The sequence below is a fragment of the Vicugna pacos genome, chromosome 9 (assembly GCF_048564905.1).
Source record: "Vicugna pacos chromosome 9, VicPac4, whole genome shotgun sequence".
Classification (NCBI taxonomy): domain Eukaryota; kingdom Metazoa; phylum Chordata; class Mammalia; order Artiodactyla; family Camelidae; genus Vicugna; species Vicugna pacos.
In genome coordinates this window covers 2258713-2277905 of record NC_132995.1, presented here as the reverse complement: position 1 = coordinate 2277905, position 19193 = coordinate 2258713, and the positions used below count along the sequence as shown (strand labels likewise).

The following is a 19193-nucleotide window of genomic DNA, read 5'->3' as shown; positions in this document are numbered from 1 at the left end:
AAATGGAATATTGCTCAGCCATAAAAAAGAATAAAATAATCACCATTTGCAGCAACATGGATGGAACTAGGGATTATCATACTAAGTGAAATAAGTCAGAGAAAGACAAATACCATATGATATCACTTATATGTGGAATCTAAAAAATAATAAAATGAACTTACTTACAAAATAGAAAGAAACTCACAGACATACAAAACAAACTTATGGTTACCAAAGAGGAAAGGAGGAAGGGACAAATTAGGAGTTTGAGATTAACAAACTAGTACATATAAAATAAACAACGATCTGCTGCAGAGCACAGGGAGTTATGTTCAATATCCTGCAGCATCCACACTGGAAAAGGATCTGAGGAAGAATGTACGTATGGATGTATAACTGAGTCACTTTGCTGTACCTCTGAAATTAAAATAATATTCTAAATCAACTATAGCTCAATTTTAAAATTTTTTAAGTAAAGTTCCCAGGAGAGAAAGCATGCAAGGAGGAATATCAAAGACCTGCCTCACATTTCTTTACGATTTAGAACTGAACCCTTCTGGCTGTGACGCTGTGTTGTGATGCTGTGTTGATACGTAACATCTTTATGCCTCAGTTCCCTTGTCCATAAATTCCAAATGAGTAGTAAAGAAAGGAAAAGCGCTTTCCTTTTACCCACCAAAAGGGAAATACCATCCTCCGGAGATGGGGTCCCCAGGCAACATTCTGCTCAGATCACAGGCCTGTGAAGGCTGGAATTTCTCAAATGTTCAACTTTGCACAGCTTTGCCTCCAGAAAAGGGCTGTTGTCCTGGACTGATCAAATCCCAAGACTTGATCACTTGAGCTTTCAGAAATGGATCTCATAGACCAAAGGACGACTCACGCAGGCCCCGCTCACCCAGAACAAGGCGAGCCGCCTGTCCCCTGTGCACCTCTGTGTCTCTTCTGCGCAGCAAGTTCGGTGAGACGCAAAACTGCACTGGACCTAAAACCCAGGGGACATCGACAGCAGAGGTGCCCTCTGATCCAGCCAAGCTGGGAACGAGCCCTGCATCAGACCCTGCAATGCTGAATGGGAAAGCACCACACAAATTCACAACGCAAAGAAACTGCGAGGGCGAGAAGGCCCGCAGTCCGCGGGACAGACCAGAGGGCGACTCCCGCATCCCGTGCGCTCTCACAGGCCACCAGGGGAACGAGCACCCAAGAGAAAAGTGAGGAGAGGGGAACAAACCATCTTGCAAGAAATAACAAGGATGGAAGCAGTCACGGTTTTCGACTCACCCATATGATGAATGCAAATCCCATACCACACCAGGGCAGCACTCTGATCAACGTGGCCAATGTGTGAACGTAGGACAGAAATGCCTGGCGGCCACTGGGGGTGCCATTTCACACAGCTTCTCAGAGGGTCAGCTTGGCTGCAAGGTCTATGCATGTGCTTTGATCCAGGAGGTCTGGTGCAGAAATTTCTACAGAAACGCCTGCAGGTGTGCAGTGTCATGGGTGTTTATCAAAGCACTGTTTCGTTTTTTTTTTTAAACTGGAAGCCTAGGTCTCTGTGAACAGGAGGTCATGTGCAGACCATGATCTATCCATATAGACGTATCTTGATACCCACACGACAGGTCTTAGAGCAGCTATTAAAGAGCGGACTCACATGTTTATACGAAGACGTGGCCAAGACGTCAGGTGACAAAAGCAGTGAACTGACAAATAATCTAGTTTATAAGCAAAAGCAGGAAGAACAAAACATCACATTTTCAAAGCGATACCTTTGCAGAATTAATTCATTACATAGGGAAATGGACAATTTTTTAAAATATTAAGCATGTTGTTCCATCTGCATCATTTAATCATTTTACTCTGATCAAGAAACAGACAACCCAGGGAACGAAAAACTGCTCCAAAAGTTATACTAAATACTACGTTTTTGAAAAAGGACACCGTTAAGGAGAAACGGACTTCATAGGTTTGATATTAAAAATACTATGGATGGAGTAGCATGTTTCATTGAAGTATGATAGAACTGAAGAGATTACTTCAACTTTCTGACAAAAATAAAGAAGGAAGCATGAGGGGAAAGGAAATTAAATGTTAACCCCAGGAAATGCAACACCGAATTATGGTTTCAGAGGAGAGGAACGATCCATGTCAAAGAGATAGTTCCAGGAAATTTCAGAGGAGAATGCATTTAATTTAAAGGTCCTACTTAGTACCCGACCCAGTTAAGGGAGTAAGTCCTAAAACCCAGCCACACCGTGGTATCTCAGAACGCAGGGGTGGAGGACCCCAAAAGCTTCCATAGTGCAAAAGACAGGTAACAACAGTGTAGAAATCTAAAAGGCGTCACATTTATCTACACCGTACACTGCAGGACACTGGGACACCAGAGACACTGAGGAAGAATGACACTTAACCTTAAAAATTACACCTAAACCATTCAAAAAAAGGCGCACTGGACAAAGCGTCCACCAGGCAAGCTCTCAAAAATACCACCTCAAATGGACCTTTGTCAATAAGCTGCTATGGAACGGGTCCCCTGAGACAGTGGTCAGACAGGTGGGCGTGGCTCCACAGGGGAAAGGGGGAGGCAACGTTCCAGAAGACAAAATGGAATTCAAGGTCAAATGCAGTCCCAGGATGGCAGCTACGTGGCAGCCGACAGAGACTGGAGAAAGACGTGGGGCTTCTGGAAATTGTCCAGAAATAATGACAGGGGAGCTGATGGATTCCTTGACGCATCTGATGGCGTTACACATCCCGGAGAACTTTGAGGTGCTGTGATGATAACGGCACGGAAAGTTAAACCAGAAAAAAAGCGATTATTTACTCAAACAAAAATAGAAAACAGTTTCCGCAAAAAGGCACGTGTAGTGGATTCAATAGTGACCCCAAAAAACGGCATGTCCACGTCCGAATCCCCAGAACCTCACTGCCCTGGATTGCCCCAAACGCAGTCAGATGTACTGTCACAAGAGAGAGGCAGAGACTTCTGGGACAAAAGGAGGCCACGGGCCCACGGAGGCATTCCAGGCCCAGGAATGCCAGGAACCCCAGGGAGCTGGGAGACAGGGCGGCTTCTCCCGCCAAGCCCCCAGAGGAAGCTCGGCCCTGCCGACACCGTGGCTCCAGGCTCCCACCTCCAGCACTGTGAGAGGGTCAGCGTCTACCGTTCAAGCCGCCCGGCCTGTGGCAGTTCATGCAGCAGCCCTAAAAACTGAGCACTGTGAGCCTGAGCTTTGCGTGGCTCAGCGCTGACTTACACCCACGTGACACTGAGCACCTGTTCTTTCAAACAAGTGTAGGACAGAAGGAAAGAGAGATACTCGCCTGCTGCGATGAGAAGTCGGCAGAAAATTAACTGGAAATCTAAGGACTGGCAGTGTATGTGGGTCATTTCTGAGAACAGAAACAACAGCCAGAGTGGCAGCTACACCCGGCACATGGTTGACCCCACAGAACAGAACTCCAGGCCTGGGCAAAGGATGGATGCCTTTCATTTTAAGTTTTGTGTTTTCTGGGTTTCTTTCTGGATGACACACAAGTATGGCCATTTCTTTGATAAAACTAAAGTTGTTCCATCTCTGAATGCATTGCTCTGTCCATGTGAAAAGTCCCCAGGGTACAAAAAATACAGCTACCCTGCACTATTTATAATAGCCAAGACATGAAGTGTCCATCAACAGACAAATGGATAAAGACGTGGTGAGATACACGCACACACATGCACATGCACATGCACACACACACACACAATAGAATACTATTCAGCCATGAAGAAGAATGAAATATCTGCCATAGGCAGCAACACGGGTGTACTTAGAGGGCATTACAATACTGCATGATATCACTTATACGTGGAACCTAAAAAATACGACAAACAAAATAGGGAACATAACAAAGAACAAGGAGACTCACAGAGAAAAAGCCACCAGTTAGCAGCGGCAGGGCCCTCGGGGGCCAAGCAGCAAGGACCGGCTCTGACCCAGCCCCTCGGTGTGTTTCACACGGCCGCTCTGAACTATGGAGTGTAAGACAGGGTACCAGGATGTAGTGCACCACACAAGGAACAGAGCCAGTATTCTGTCATAACTAAATAGAAAGTAACTTTTAAAAGTCGTATAGAAAGGCAAAAAACAAAATTTTAATACAGCTACCTATTAATGCAACACCAAGTCCAGAAACAGACACTGGTATCTGAGACCTCAGAGGGGAGCCACAGAGCGGCCAGCGTGCGGGGCCCAACGAGCAGCACCGGAAGCAGGTGCCGTTTCTGGCCAACTACAAACTGAGGACAATTTCAGAGGCGGCGGCACGTGGGAACCCGGTGAAACACAAGCCTGGGAGCAGCATAAAGCAGCGTCCAAACCTGCTTCTTCTCCTGGCGTCCCTGGTCCTTCCTGGTCTGCATCGTGGGGCTCCTGCGCCCGTGTGAACTCTGAAACAAAACAGTGACGGTGGGACGGTGAGACATTCCAGGCTGAAAACAGGCTCGCAGCGATGGGTGTCCTCGGTAAAACCCGCTATTTCTCTGAAGTGGGGGAATCAAAGAGACCGATGGAATCACAGCCTCAAGCGTCATCAACCCAACTGCTTGGAAACATGCTTCTTCGCAGAGACCAAAGCACATAATTAAAAGCCCCTCCCCTCCTCGGGGCCCCGGATCCAGCAGCCCCTGGTCTGGAAAGCTCTTTCCCCAGATACCTGCTTGGCGCACCCCCTCACCTCCGAGTCTTTGCTCAAGTCTTAGCCCCTCAACAGCACCTTGTCCCTTGGGCAGCCCCCATCCACCCACCGTCTCCTCTCCATTGCACCTGTCGCCATCCGCCACACCATACAAGGTACTTACTTCTCATGTCCATTGCCCGTCTCCCTCCTCTGGCGCGGGGGACAGACGGCTGACCTGTGTGTGTTGACTGATGTATCCCCACCAAACAGAACAATTCCCAGCACACAGAAGCCACTCTAATATTTGGGAAATAAAATGCCATAGGAAGCAAAGCAGCAAGGATGGGTTCTAACCGAAGCCCCTCCACGTGTTTCACACGACCACTCTGAACGTCCTGTGCCTCATAAGCAAAGAGACCACTTCCACGTCTCACTCACACAGCAGTAACTCCTAATCCACTGTCTTGTACACCCAGCTGCTGAGCCAATGCCCCCAAAGGGATATGAATCTAAAGGAGATATGGCTTATTTTATAACTATAAATAGAATATACTTTAAAAATTGTGAATCACTATGTTGTATGCCTGAAACTTATGTAATATGGTACACCAACTATACCTCAATAAAAAAATTAAATTGTCAAATGCTCCAAAATATAAAGGAGATTGGATCAAAGAATGGATAAAGAAGCAACACACACACACATATACACAGTGGAATATTACTCAGCCATAAAAAAGAGTAAGATCCCATAGCACAAGGAATTTTTTCAGTAACTTGTAATAACGTTAAGTGGAAAAGAATCTGAAAATAGATACATATAGATGTATAACTGAATCACTTTACTGTACCCTTGAAACTAACACAATACTGTAAAGTAACTATACTTCAGTTTAAAAAAATGCTTAACAAAAAAAGAATGAAATGCTGCCATTTGCAGCAACATGGCTGGACCTAGAGAATATTCTTCTTAGTGAAGTAATCCAGAGAAAGACAAATACTGTATGATATCACTCACACGTGGGATATAAAAAATAATACAAATGAATGCATACGCCAAACAGACCCAGACTTACAGACATAGAAAACAAACTAGTGGTTACCCAAGGGAAAGGGGGAGGGGCAAGCTAGGGGTAAGGGATTAAGAGCTACAAACTACTAAGTATAAAGCAGATACGCAGCAAGAAAATACCGTACAGCACCGGAGATCGTAGCCATCACCTTGAATGACTTTTAATGTAGTATCATCTATGAAAAGACTGCGTCACTGTGCTGTGCCCCTGAAACGAACACATTATAAATCACCTGCAACTCAATTTTAAAAATCAAGGAGATACGGCTCTAATATTTACAGTTCCATGGCTTGTCAAGGTTTACAGGACTCGATCTGAGTGGCGAGCTGGGTCCTGGGCTTCCTCCTCACCCGCCGTGTTTCTCAGAAGAACAAGAACCCATCGTTCTCCACCCACCGTGGCCTTGGCCAGGAGTCCCGAGTGTCTGGAGCCCATCCGGGGTACAGAATCTACCCCGGGCGAGGCCAGCCATCCTGGCATCTGGGCACTGGGATGGGGATCTTTTCCCAGGTGTAGTGCAGAAGGCTAAGGCTGTCCCTTGTCACCAGCTCCATTTATCTGGAAGCCAAGGACATGACAAGTGCCATTCCTTTGTTGCAAACAATCCCACTAGTGTGGGCCTCCCAGGTTACAGCATTACTGCCCAGATTAAGTGCCCCAACCTGTATGTTGACACACTAAACTGAAGATTCTAGGTCAAGCTGGGACCCCCTGCCAGGAGAGCTGGGCTGTTCCAAACGAACAGCCTGGAGTTTAAGTCCAATTTCTTTAAAAATATCCCAGTTCTCAGTTTCCTTTGGCCATCTATGGAAGCCTGTTGAACTGAAGAGCCACCCACCCTGAACTGGATGAATTAGTCTTGGTGGGGTGGAGTGTGTCACTGAGATGGTGACTCTCCCAGCTCTGATACTGCCCGTCTGCCATCCTCAAACCAGCATCTGGAAACCACCAGGAAAGGTGATACTGTTAGGAAAAAAACTACCCCCAAAATGAACAAGTGATTGAGAATATATTCCGTGCCTTCTAAGCATTTCACCCAAGAAACTCAGAGGTAGGTACAGCTAGCTCCGTTTTCAAAGAGAGAGAATGCAATGGAATACTACTCAGCCATGAAAAAGAATGAAATAATGCCATTGCAGCAACACGGAAGGACCTGGAGAGTGTCATACTAAGTGAAGTAAGTCAAAGACAAGTATCACACAATATCACATATATGGAATGTAAAAAAGTGGCACAGATGAATTTATAGAACAGACTCATAGACATAGAAAAGAAACTTATGGTTGCCAAATGGGAAAGGACCAGGGGAGGGATAAATTAGGAGTCTGGGATTAACAGATACAAACTACCATATGTAAAATAGGTAAACAACAAGGTCCTACTGTACAGCACAGGGAGCTATATTCAGTATGTTGTAACAGCCTATAGTGGAAAACAATATATGTGTATGTGTGTGTGTGTGTCTGTGTGTGTACCGAAATCACTACTGTGTACACCTGAGACTAACAACATTGTAAATCAACTATACTTCCTTAAAAATTAAAAACTTAAAAAGAAACAGGATTTAAGGGTTCTCGATCCCACTGCCTGGCTCTCTGCTCAACACCCGCCTGGTGCAGACAAGGGTATGCGAGGGATTTGTGAAGGGGAGGGCGGGGAGGAGGAAAAGAGGGGAGATGCAGGGAAATGGAGTCCCCGTCCCCTCCTCCTGCCCCAGGAAGACGCACAAACCCCGAATTTCCAAGTTTCAGCACCTCCAACGCCCAAAGCTCTGATGGGGAAGACTGCATGCTGCCGGCTCCCATCCCTACTCCTCAGCTGGGGGGCGGGGGAGGCAATACATGGTCAAGCACAGAGCCTCCGGAAACCTACCGCTGGGGTTCACACCCCAGCTCTGCGACCTCGGGCAACTTACGTGTGCTCTGTGCCTCAGTTTCCTCGTCTGTGAAACAGCAACGACAGAACCTCCTTCTCAGGAGAGTGTGAATAAGCACCAACGCACAGAAAGCATTAACACCAGCGCCCGGCTTGCAACGGGCAGCAGCCAAAGCTAGGACTGGTTTCCACAGGCCTCAGAGGCAGCAGCCCTGCCATACAGCGGCGTGCGCATCCCTAAAACTCGCTGCTGTAGGTGACACCGCACAGTAAAAGCCATGCGGGTTTTTATTTTATAGCAAACTGGGGTCTATGACACATTTGCAAAAGATAGAAACACTTAAAATGGCAGCACGACTTCACACTTGCTGGCGAGCTATGAAACATTACTAGCACAGCAAATAAATACTGCAGGGCTTCCACAAAGAAAGAAACAGCACAGCTCGGAAGTTTGTGTTTTGTTGCTTTGGGGTTTTTGTGTTGTTGTTTTGTTGTGTTGTGGTTTTGTGGGTGTTGTTTTGTTGTGGCGTGGTGTGGTGTTGTTTTGTTGTGTTGTGCTGTGGTTTTGTGGGTGTTGTTTTGTTGTGGTGTGGTGTTGTTTTGTTTTGTTGTGGTGTGGTGGTGGTTGTGGTGGTTGTGGTGGTGGTGGTGGTTGTTGTTGCATTTACCTAGTGCTTCTCCAAGGGGGAGAAATGCACTAACAAACATGAAATTCCTGTTGTCCCCCAATCATGCCCCGATGCAACCACTGCATTGGAACAAATTCGTATTTTTAAAAGCAGCCTGGCAATGGAACTGAACACGCATCCTTCAGCTCCCTCTCCTTACTTCTGATCGCATCCCTGCCAAGCAACAGCTCCAAACATTCATAGCCTTTATGCCTCTGAACTTGCACAACCAACCACGGAGACTTTTTCTTAGGGGGAGACCAGCAATTTGGAACGACGCCATAAAAATCCAGCGCAACCTCCCTGCTCCGTGAGCCCCGGGCAGCCATCCATCTCACAGACCCACTCACCATTCGTCTTGGCTCTCATTTCCTCGCAGAGTGAAGTCAGCTGCATGTTTTCGAAGATGTGGAGGGTCACGTCCCATACCTGCCTCGCTGGTAAGTACTCACTCAACAGGCACAGCAGATCAGCGGGACCAGCGGCTTTCAGGCTCGCCCAGGGGATCGGCCGGGAGTTCTCAAGCAGCAGCTGCGGGGCCTGGAGGCCAAGTTTGAATTCCTCCAGCTGATACTGATCCAGGCCCATCAGGCAAGACAGAAGCTTGTCATAGGAACCATCGTGTACGGAGATGCTACCAGAAGAACTCATCGGGCCCAACATGCAAGGTTTCCCCTTCACGCAAGAGCACTTAAGCCACAAAACCAAGAGCACCTGTAGAAAACAAATGCCAGTCAAGACGGTGAACCATGGCACATCTCCTCCACCCACCACCTCCTGCTCCCCGTTTGTATGCTTATTTCTCTCTCTTCCACAAGAACGTCAACTCCCTCTGAACAGACCTTGGCTGGACCATCAGTGCCTAGCACAGCACCAGGCAAACTCAGAAGCTTCTGCACAGCAAAGGAAACCATAAGCAAAACGAAACAACCACCCACAGACTGGGAGAAAGTATATGCAAATGACGAGAGACTGACAAGGGCTTAATTTCCCGAATATATAAAACAGCGCTTACAACTTAGTAACAAAAAATCAAACAACCCCATCCAAAAATGGGCAGAAGACCTAAACAAGCAATTCTCCAACATACAAATGGCCAATAGGCACATGAAAAAATGCTCAATATCGCTAATTATCAGAGAAATGCAAATCAAAACCACAACAAGGTATCACCTCACACCAGTCAGAATGGCCATCATTCAAAAGTCCATGAACAATAAATGCTGCCGAGGGTGTGGAGAAAAGGGAACCCTCCTACACTGTGGGTGGGAATGGAGTTTGGCCATTATGGTAAACAGTATGGAGAGTCCTCAGAAGACTAAAAATAGACTTACCGTATGATCCAGTAATCCCACTCCTGGGCATATATCCAGAGGGAACCTTAATTCAAAAAGATACATGCACCCCAATGTTCATAGCAGCACTATTTACAATACATGGAAGACATGGAAGCAACCTAAATGTCCATCGCAGGCCAACTGGATAAAGGATAAAACCTGTTGTATATTTATACAATGGAATACTACTCGGCCATAAAAAAGAACAAAACAATGCCATTTGCTACAACATGGGTGGAACGGGAGATTGTCACTCTAAGTGAAGTAAGCCAGAAAGAGAAAGAAAAATATCATATGAGATCGCTCATACGTGGAATCTAAAAAAAAAAAAAAAGACAAAGGAACTTATTTACAAAACAGAAACATACTCACAGACAGAAAACAAACTTATGGTTACCGGGGGGAAATGGATGGGAAGGAATACATTGGGAATTCTAGATTTACAAATACTAACTAATATATATAAAATAGATAAACAACAAGTTTATACTGTATAGCACAGGAAACTATATTCAATATATTGTAACTTATGGTGAAAAAAATATGAAAATGAATGTATGTATGTTCTGTATGACTGAAGCATTGTGCTGTACACCAGAAATTGACACCACATTGTAAACTGATTATACTTACATATATATATGCATAACAAAGAAAAAATGAATAGTGAATATTTAGTTTATTCAAAAAATGATAAGGAAGAACAGAAAACAGATGTTGGAAAACAAATAGCAAGATAATACACTAAATCCCAAATGTGTCAGCAAGTATATAAACGTAAGTGAGCTAAACACTAAAGACTATCTGTCAAACTCGATTAAAAATTTTAAAGGTGCACTTCAAGTACCAGAGCATGGAACATTTCAAGGAAATTAATCAGAAAAAAATGCAGCATGCACACCCTCACCAGGAAAGGGAAACTGTAGCTATGTCACCATCTGAGCAGGTTTTAAGGCAAAATTATGACTCAATATAGAGCGCATTTTATAATAGGATCGGTCCAGCAGGAAGATACAGCAACTCTAAAATTCTGTGTATCAAATAGTATAGCTTTTAAATATATGAAGCAAAAAATAATAAAAATAAAAATAAATAAATATATGAAGGAAAAATAGAACTAAAATGATAACTAACTGGAGATTTAAACACGCATCTCAATAACAGAACAAGCAGGAAAAAAAGGAGATAGATTATTTGAACCACGTCATTAGTCAACCTGACCTAACTGATTAAAAATAGACATACAGAAATAAAACTCTCTACCCAACAACCACAATAAAAATATTTAGTAAGTGGTCAGAAGATTTCAACAAGAACTTCACAAATGACATTCACTAGATGACTGATAAGCATGAATCAGAAATTTTCTGTTAAAACCACAGTGAAATCATATTACACCCCACCTGGAGTGGCTAAAATGATAAAGGGCTGACACGACATCACCAAGTGTTGTCAAAGACGGGGAGTTACTGGAATGCTCTACATCACTGAGGGAGAGTGAAAAAGATGCATCCACTTGGTAAAACTGCTTGCAGCACACATGCACATATGTCCTTCAGTTCCATTCCTAGCTACTCCCCCCACAAAAAAACCACTGGAAGCCACGTACAAGAGTGTTCACAGCAGCTCTAGTCAGTGATAATCAAACATTCGGAACAACCCAAGTGTCCACTGAAGAGAATGTATTACACCCACACAGTGGAATTCTACAGAGAAATAAACAAACAACATCCATGCAACAGCCTGCATCAACCTCACAACTATGTTCAGCAGAAGAGAAAAGACAACAAAAGGTACCCACTGCATAATATCTTCATATAAAGTTCAAAAAACAGGCAAAAACAAACTCACCACGATAAAGTTGAGAATAGCGGTCTGCTCTGGGGGAGCCCGGGAAGGGCATTCAGAGGCCTTCTAGGGTACCAGAAATACTCTGTCTCTTGAACAGGGAGATGGTACACAGGTGTACACATAAAACACATGAAGCTGGGGTTGGGGAAGGGTGCAGCCCAGTGGCAGAGCACACACTTAGCATGCACAAGGTCCTGGGTTCAATCCCCAGTACCTCCACTGAAAAAAATTTTTTAACACATTCAGCCATTGTGAGAGCAAACACAAATCAAAAATATTTTCGTTTTAAATCTTACTCTTATGAACAAAAAAAGGACTTTCCTCCTCCCCCTTTAAAAAGTTTTATTGAGGTATAACTAACAATAAAATTGTTAGATATTTAAAGCATACCTCATGGTGACTTTATACATATACATGGTGAATATACACACACACATTGTGAAAGGGTTCTCCCCATCTAGCCAATTAACACATCCATCACTATATGTGATATCATATATGTATTCACACACTTTTTTGGGTGAGAATATTAAAGTTCTACTCTCTTGGCAAATGTCAATTAAGTTATCAACTATAATCACCATGTTTCTACATTATCTCCTCAGAGCTACACTAGGAACCAGTGACACAGATTTGAATGAGCAGATCTCACAAGCTTACATGTTGGCCATGAAGATTCAAGTTTAAGAAGTCTTTAACTGGGGGAGGGTAGAGCTCAGTGGTAGAGCATGTGCTTAGCATGCACAAGCTTTGGGTTCAATCCCCGGTACAGCCATTAAATAAATCAATAAAAAAAACCTAATTGCCTCCCTCCCCCTGACAAAAAATTTTTTAATTAAAAACAAAAAAGAAGTCTTCATCTGCTTGCTTATTCTCCATTCCCAGGTACATGAGGCACACATGAGGTGTTCACTAAACGTGTGTCGTTTCCTGTTGTAAGTACACTCACTTCTCCGTTTTCGTTATTCACAGAGCTGGCGTTTCTAGAAGTCACCGGGAACACTAAATCACTGAGCAGGGAACCATGGCTTCTACAGGAAACACAGGATTAGGTCCCTCTGAGCCTCTGGTCATCGCGCTCGTGTCAGCCAACTAACACACAACCTCGTCTTACACGTGCCTCTGTTGGAAGACACCTTTCTTAACACGCGTCATGGAGTCTCTGCCGCTGAGCTCACGGCTCACAGCGCTGTGATTCACGCCTGAAGAAGCTTGTCTGATGCACCTGTTTCTCCACGAGGCGCCTCTCAGCCCGCGCGAGCTCAGGAACGCTCGCCAGCACTTCAGCGCTGCGCCAGGGCTCGTCACACAGCAGTGTCGCCCGAAAGAGCGCGGCGGCCGGACAAGGCACCAGCACACACACGGGGGCACCTGCGCAGGGGCTGCGAGCCGAGCCGAAATGAGAGGGCAGGGGCCTGCGCGGTCCGACCTCAGCCGGCAGCGCGGCCAGGTGCCTCCGCTCGCTCACCTGCGCGCGCCGAGACTGAGCGGGGGCGCCCCCCGCGTTGATCTAGGGGTTCGAAGGAAACGTCGGCGAGCGGGCGAATTCCCACGCGAGGGGTCCGCGAGTCCTGCGGGGCAGCTGAGATCAGTGCTGGGCGTGCTGCGCGCGAGGGAGCCTCGGGGCCCACGGGGCCCCACGGCGGGTGCAAGGGGCAACAGGGGGAGCCGCGCGAGGGGCTTGGAGGACGCACCAGAGTGAGCGGGGAGGGGGTGGAAAGGAGGGAAACAGGGAGGGAAAGAATCCACGGACCGAGAGCTTCGACTGGAACTTCCCGAAGACCCGGAGAACCTCCCGGGTCTGCGAAGCGGGAAGCTTCAAACGAGCGAAGGCAGAGGTGCCAGCGCCCCGAGCCGGTTAAGGACACGTCAGAAGCAGCACCGCCCCACGTCCCGCCCCCTCCCCACGTCGGAGCCCCCGCAGGACCCCACACAGGCGGAGCCCCGCAGTGCCTTCCTTCCAGGACCGGCTAACTTCACTTAAGACAGCGCCCCCAGCCTCACCCACGCCGTCACAAATAGCGGGGGTTCCTTCTTTTTTAATCAAGCTGTTTTTTGAAAAAAGAAAAGACAACGCCGTCAGGATCCAACACGGGGAGAGACGCCAGGAAAAGGGGAAAGTCGGGAGCCACAGAGAAAGGAGGCGCCACTTACCAACCAGACTTCCGACCCCGTGCACGCCTCCAGGCGCCGCCAGCGGACGCGGAGCCTCGAGGAGGGAGCCGAGGCCACCCTCCCCCAGCCCGTGACTGGCCTCGGGGCCTCCAGCCGCCTATCAGGTCTGCCTCTGGGCGCCCCGCCCCTTCCGCTCCAGCGCAGTTCGGGAGGGGTCAGGGCTGAGCCCCGCCCCCAGGTGCAGGCCCCCGCCCCCAGGTGCAGGCCCCCGCCCCCAGGTGCAGGCCCCCGCCCCCAGGTGCAGGCCCCCGCCCCCAGGTGCAGGCCATCACCAGCGGGGCCGGGAGGGGCGGGGAGGGGCGGGGGCGGGGCTTCTAGTCAGAAGCCACGCCTTCCCGGTGCGAGTGGCGCCTTACACTTGGGCCCAAGTCCGTTTATGGGCGTACCTGTCCTGCCATCCCAGAGGCCTTGGAGAACAATGAAACATGAGCGGGATGAAGGGCCCACGAGGCCTGAAAGTCACAGAGGCAACCACACCTGATGGCCGTTTCACCTCCCAGTGCCAGGAAACCCCCCGTGAAATCAGTCCAGCAGAAACACGGAGGTCAAGGACGGGATATGGTCGTCTTAACACCACCACTTCTTAACATCGTCTTGGAGGTGCTGGCCGACTAACTGAGCAATTCTAATTAACGATTTTAACTAGTTTAACTCATCCCTGAAGGGAAGCAGAGTTCCTGGCTCCTTCCCGTTGCAAGTATCTCCCAGAGCAGAAAGAAAAAAGCACTTGGTCTGCCCCACTCTGCACCTTAACAGGCTTTGGGGATCCAGGCCATTGACAGTGGTAACTAATTTTAAATTTAAATTAGCAATCGGGAAGAAATTAGAGAAAGGCATTAGGATGGGAAAGGAACAGGAGATTAAAAGCTGCAAAGAGGATGTGAGTCTCCCCCGCCTCTGACAACCGTAAGTCTGATGCTTTTTCTATGAGTTATTTTTTAGATTCCACATATGAGTGAGGTTATTTTTCCAAAGAAGACACACAGATGGCCAGCAGGTGCATGGAAAGGTGCTCAACATCACTGAACACGGGAGAAACCCAAACCACAACCGCGGTGAGGTACCACCTCTCGCCTGTTAGAATTGCTAGCATCCAAAAGACAAATGTGCGGGCGTGGGAGAAAACAGAATCCGAGTGCACTGTTTGCTGGGAATGTAAGTGGGTGCAGCCACTATGGAAAACAGTATGGGGATTCCTCAAAAAAACTGAAATTCCTAGTTGTCTTTACTCCCTGAGTGGTCACTGGCCGACAGCCCATGTGCTAAGCAGGCACTTAGCATAGTTCACTGCATTTCTTGAGGTAAGTAGTGTTATCCTGAATTTTGAAAAAAAGTGAGAAACAGAGAGGCTGAGCGACGTGTCTAAGACCACACAGCTGGTGAACTTTAGGAAGAATGCTCCCCCGGGACCCCCTAGGTCCATTTTGTAAACTCCTCCCTAGATAAATCCACCTGCGGATCCCCAGCAGAATAACTCACAACCACCCTGAGAAGAAGGTATCCCCATTCCACAGACGGGGAAACTGGGGCACAAGCTTACACAGCTGGTATGTAACTGAAATACAGATTTAAACTCGAGAATCGGTGGCTTCAGAATCAGTTCCCTTAGCTACCACCCTGTACGCCCTCTCCTTACGGTTTTTAAAACCCAGGAACTCAACACTTCGTCAAAATGCCTTGAAGGAGCCTCCCCCCGCCAACGTCCCGTGGCCCCTGGCCAGTATCCACCTGTTTTCTTTCCTGTTATTATACTGGTTCTTATTGGGCCCCACGTTTTGATGCCTCCCTGTCTACAGCAAGCTCTGTGCAGAGCCTGTCACAGGCATCGCGTTTGTTAGCCCTTGTGACCATCCCAAGGAGAAGACATCGTGAGCTCTCTGATGGACGTGAGAGTGGGGAGGTGACGTGGCCAGCATGAGGCCGTCCAGCTAGGAAGCTGACCTGAGAAGGGAACCCAGCTTGGAGCCCTGGGCTGCACAGAAAGGGCCCTCGCGCATTTATGGACTGATGGAGTGTAGAAAAACTCATTAGCAAACAGGGAGATGTTGGTCAAAATGTACAAACTTCCAGTTAAAGGATGAATTAAGTTCTGGGGATCTCACGCACAGCATGGCAACTGTAATTAATGACACTGTATCATATGCTCAAAAGTTGCTAAGAGAGTAGCCCCTCAGTGTTCTCACTACAAAAGGGAAGTGTGAGCATGTGGCCGGTGGAGGCGTTAGCGAGAGCCACGGTGGTGATCGTTCCGCGGCGTGTCAGTGCGTCAAATCAACATGCTGTTCACCATAAACAGACACGCTGCTCTGTGTTGGTTACATCTCACAAAGTTGCGAGAGGAAAAAGGACAAATTATCCCCGACTGTGGCGGTGGTCTCACGAGTGTAAGAGCACGTCAAACTCACGGAATCGGCGGCATTGGGTAAACGATGCACGCACTTGGGGGGGGTGTCAGTCACGCCTCAATAAAGCTGCTCACGGAAAAAGAACAAAGGGGCTGATGGGGTCCTAGTGTAACGGGCGCCGCTCACCTCCCCAGCTTCAGACGTGAGAACTCCTCTTGCTGAACAAGGACTCGATCAGGGTTGTGGTGGAGAACCAGCACCTGAGACACCTGGAGACCCAGGGCACGGAAGTGAGGCGGCAGGTCCTGGCTTCCTGTGCGCAGCACTGAGACACCCGCGGCGTTTCCCGCAGGGTCTGAGGTGAGACCTGAGACAGACTGAGACACCCAGGTGGCCTGCTCGGAGGAGGGGATTACGGGCCCAGGCTGCCTGACCACTTACTTTGGTTCAGTTATTGTTAGTTCCACTCCCTTTTTTTAAAATTGAAGTGTAGCTGATTGACAATATTGTGCTAGTTTCAGGAGTACAGCAAAGTGACCCAGTTATACACATGATTTTTTTCAGATTCTTTTCCATTAAAGGTTAATACGAGATATGGAATCTAGTTTCCTGTGCTATAGACGAAATCCTTGTTGTTTATCTATTTTATATAGAGGGGCATGTATCTGTTAATCCCCAATTCCTAATTTATCCCTCTCCCGCCCTTTCCCCTTTGGTAATCATACATTTGTTTTCTATGTCTGTGAGCCTGTTTCTGTATTGTAAATAAATTCATTTGTATTATTTTTTAGATTCCACATAAAAGTGGAATCTAAAAACGTGATAAGCGCTATCATACAATGTTTGATTTACGTTCTCAGTATGATAATCTCCAAGTCCATCCATGTTGCTGCAAATGGCAGAATTTCGTTCCTTTTTATGGCTGTTCACTCAGCTTTTTCTTTAAGATGATGACTTAGTACATGTGTACACCCGGCAACGATGCCACACGAGCTTCCTGACCCGCCCACCACCTCCCAGAGCCACCACTTCTGTGTATGTGGGGACCACACTGGAGGTCGACTCCCAGCAAATGCATACAGCACAGCATTGTTAACCGGCCACCACGCCGTACACGAGGTCCCCAGCGCGTACTCATCTCACAGCTTTGCCCAACATCCCCCTCCTCCCCTCCTGCCCCTGGCAACCCCCACGCTACTCTCTGGCTCCAAATTACACTCAGAAGAGGTGGGGACACGTAATCGTCGGCCTGAAGTCTTTATGAACAGGTCAGCTGGAGCTGGAGACCTGGCCTGACGAGGTCACAGCTGTGGGACTCGGGAAGAGTCACCTTCCACGAGTGAATTCCCACGCTTTCTTCATCTGGGAGATGGTTTGGCAAACAAACGTAAAAAGAAGTAATATTCCAAGGGCAGGATCTAGTCCCTGGCTTGGCGTTAGAGCCGCATGGTCAGCTCAGGCGAGCTGGCCCTGGCCCTGGCCCCAGGGCACGTTGGTTCCTGTTGGCGATTTGCGAGTCGGGTGCTGAATTTGATGCAGGTTTACTCAGGGAAGGCGGGAATCACCCCTCAGTCACTCTTGGGTGAATAACGAACGTGAGACAGGAGGTGGGGCTGTGTGGCTACGTGGGTACCGTCCTCCCCGGAAGCTAAGGCTCAACGTTCTTGTGTGGCTTTTGTAGGTTGGAGGACCGCCCGTTCACCCCTAAAACCTGGACCGATCTTGCCAGGAACCTCACAAGCAACATTCACTCGAGGACCCTGGTGCTGGGGCATCGCTCCCTGGGGACGTCTGAGGCGTGTTACCCACAGCGGCCCGGCTGGAGAGGCTGTCCCGAGTCCTCTCGTGGTTGTCATGCTGCGGCCCGTCTGTCTGGTGGACTGTTTCTAGGAGAAAAACAAAATGGGAGGACATGTGTGTGATGGAGCAAACCTGAGTCCTGTGATGGATCATGACCTAGAGGGTCAGGGAAGGGTTGAGCGGAGACAGAGAGACACAGAGAGACAGAGACAGACTGACAGAGGCAGAGACAGACAGATCTACATTAAAGTATGTGTTTACACCTAATATCCCAGAATAAGTTATAATGAGCCTGGTGTGTCCATCCTCCAGTGTATGAACTAGAACCTCCCCAGTACTACCTTCCGCGCTCACCAACCATACCAGCTCCCGACCCCTGGCCCCCGCCCCCCACCCCGACAGCACGTTGAAGTGGCTGAGCAGGCTCCTTACTTGCACGTACAGCGGTAGCACTCTGCACGGAGCCGCAAGCAGAACGTAGCTTTGCATTGGTTTGAATTTCACACAAGTGGCCTCATCAAGTGATGTGTTCTTTTCCCAGTCACCTGACACCAGTGTTCATTTGCGTTCAGCTGTTTCCATAGTCCGTTCCTCTCCGGTGCGGAACGATAACTTCTGTATGGCTGTGCGACAAGCCGGGTGCCCGCCTTCCCTGCCACGGGGGCTTGGGCTGCGCACACGCACACGCACACCCTGTGAGGCGCATCCTGGGAGCAGGGCTGCCAGGTCACCGAGGGCGTCCATCTGCAGCTCTGCAGGGCGTGTTCCAGAGTGCGTGTCTCTAGAGCAGGCCCACCGCGGGGTGTGTGAACACTCCCCCAACTCCAGGTCCTCATCCAGCTCTGTCACCGCCCCTGTGTTCTTGTTAACTGCTTGCCAATCTGCTGAGCAGAAAGTAACATCTTATTGTTTGTTTATGACTCAAGCACTACTTTTTTTATTTTCTTACTGACCTGCCATCAGTTACACTGTGTCAGTTTCTGGTGTGCAGCACAATGTCCCCTTCATGCAGACACATACATATATTTGTTTTCATATTCTTTTCTATTAAAGGTTATTACAAGATACTGAATAGAGTTCCCTGTGCTGTACAGAAGCTGCTCGTTTTTAATCTATGTTTATATATAGTGGCTAACATCTGCAAATCTCAAACTCCCTTTCCGCCCCCTTTCCCCCCTGGTAACCGTAGGATTGCTTACTATGTCTGAGCGTCTGTTTCTAGATGAGTTTTTGTAGATGAGTTCATAGTGTCCTCTTTTTTCCTCCTTTTTTTTAGGGTCCACATATGAGTGATGTCATATGGTATTTTACTATTTTTTAATCAATGTATAACGGACCTACAATGTCACTAGTTTCAGGTGCACAGCACAGCAATTTGATGCTTTTCTCTTCTTTTAGTTTTTTTTAAATTGTGTA

At 47.8% G+C, this 19193-nt stretch overlaps 1 protein-coding gene and 1 long non-coding RNA gene across 2 annotated transcripts in view; both read right to left on the bottom strand.

Annotated features, from left to right (window-relative positions):
* LOC102542180 (NACHT, LRR and PYD domains-containing protein 13) overlaps nucleotides 1-13719 on the bottom strand; it is a 38222-nt gene extending 24503 nt beyond the window's left edge. Inside the window, exons 1-3 of the mRNA XM_072968333.1 lie at nucleotides 13612-13719; nucleotides 8620-8983; nucleotides 4355-4423 (exon numbers count right to left, since the gene is read on the bottom strand). Of these exons, the coding sequence (XP_072824434.1) occupies nucleotides 4355-4423; nucleotides 8620-8932 (382 nt within the window). The 5' untranslated portion in view covers nucleotides 8933-8983; nucleotides 13612-13719. The remainder of the gene's footprint in view (nucleotides 1-4354; nucleotides 4424-8619; nucleotides 8984-13611) is intronic.
* A 3502-nt stretch (nucleotides 13720-17221) lies between these two features.
* LOC116282228 (uncharacterized) lies at nucleotides 17222-18653 on the bottom strand. Its single transcript, XR_004191690.2, has 2 exons — nucleotides 18210-18653; nucleotides 17222-17863 (listed from the first exon to the last, which is right to left on the bottom strand). It is a non-coding gene; the product is annotated as an uncharacterized lncRNA (long non-coding RNA).
* Between the last annotated feature and the right edge of the window lie 540 nt (nucleotides 18654-19193).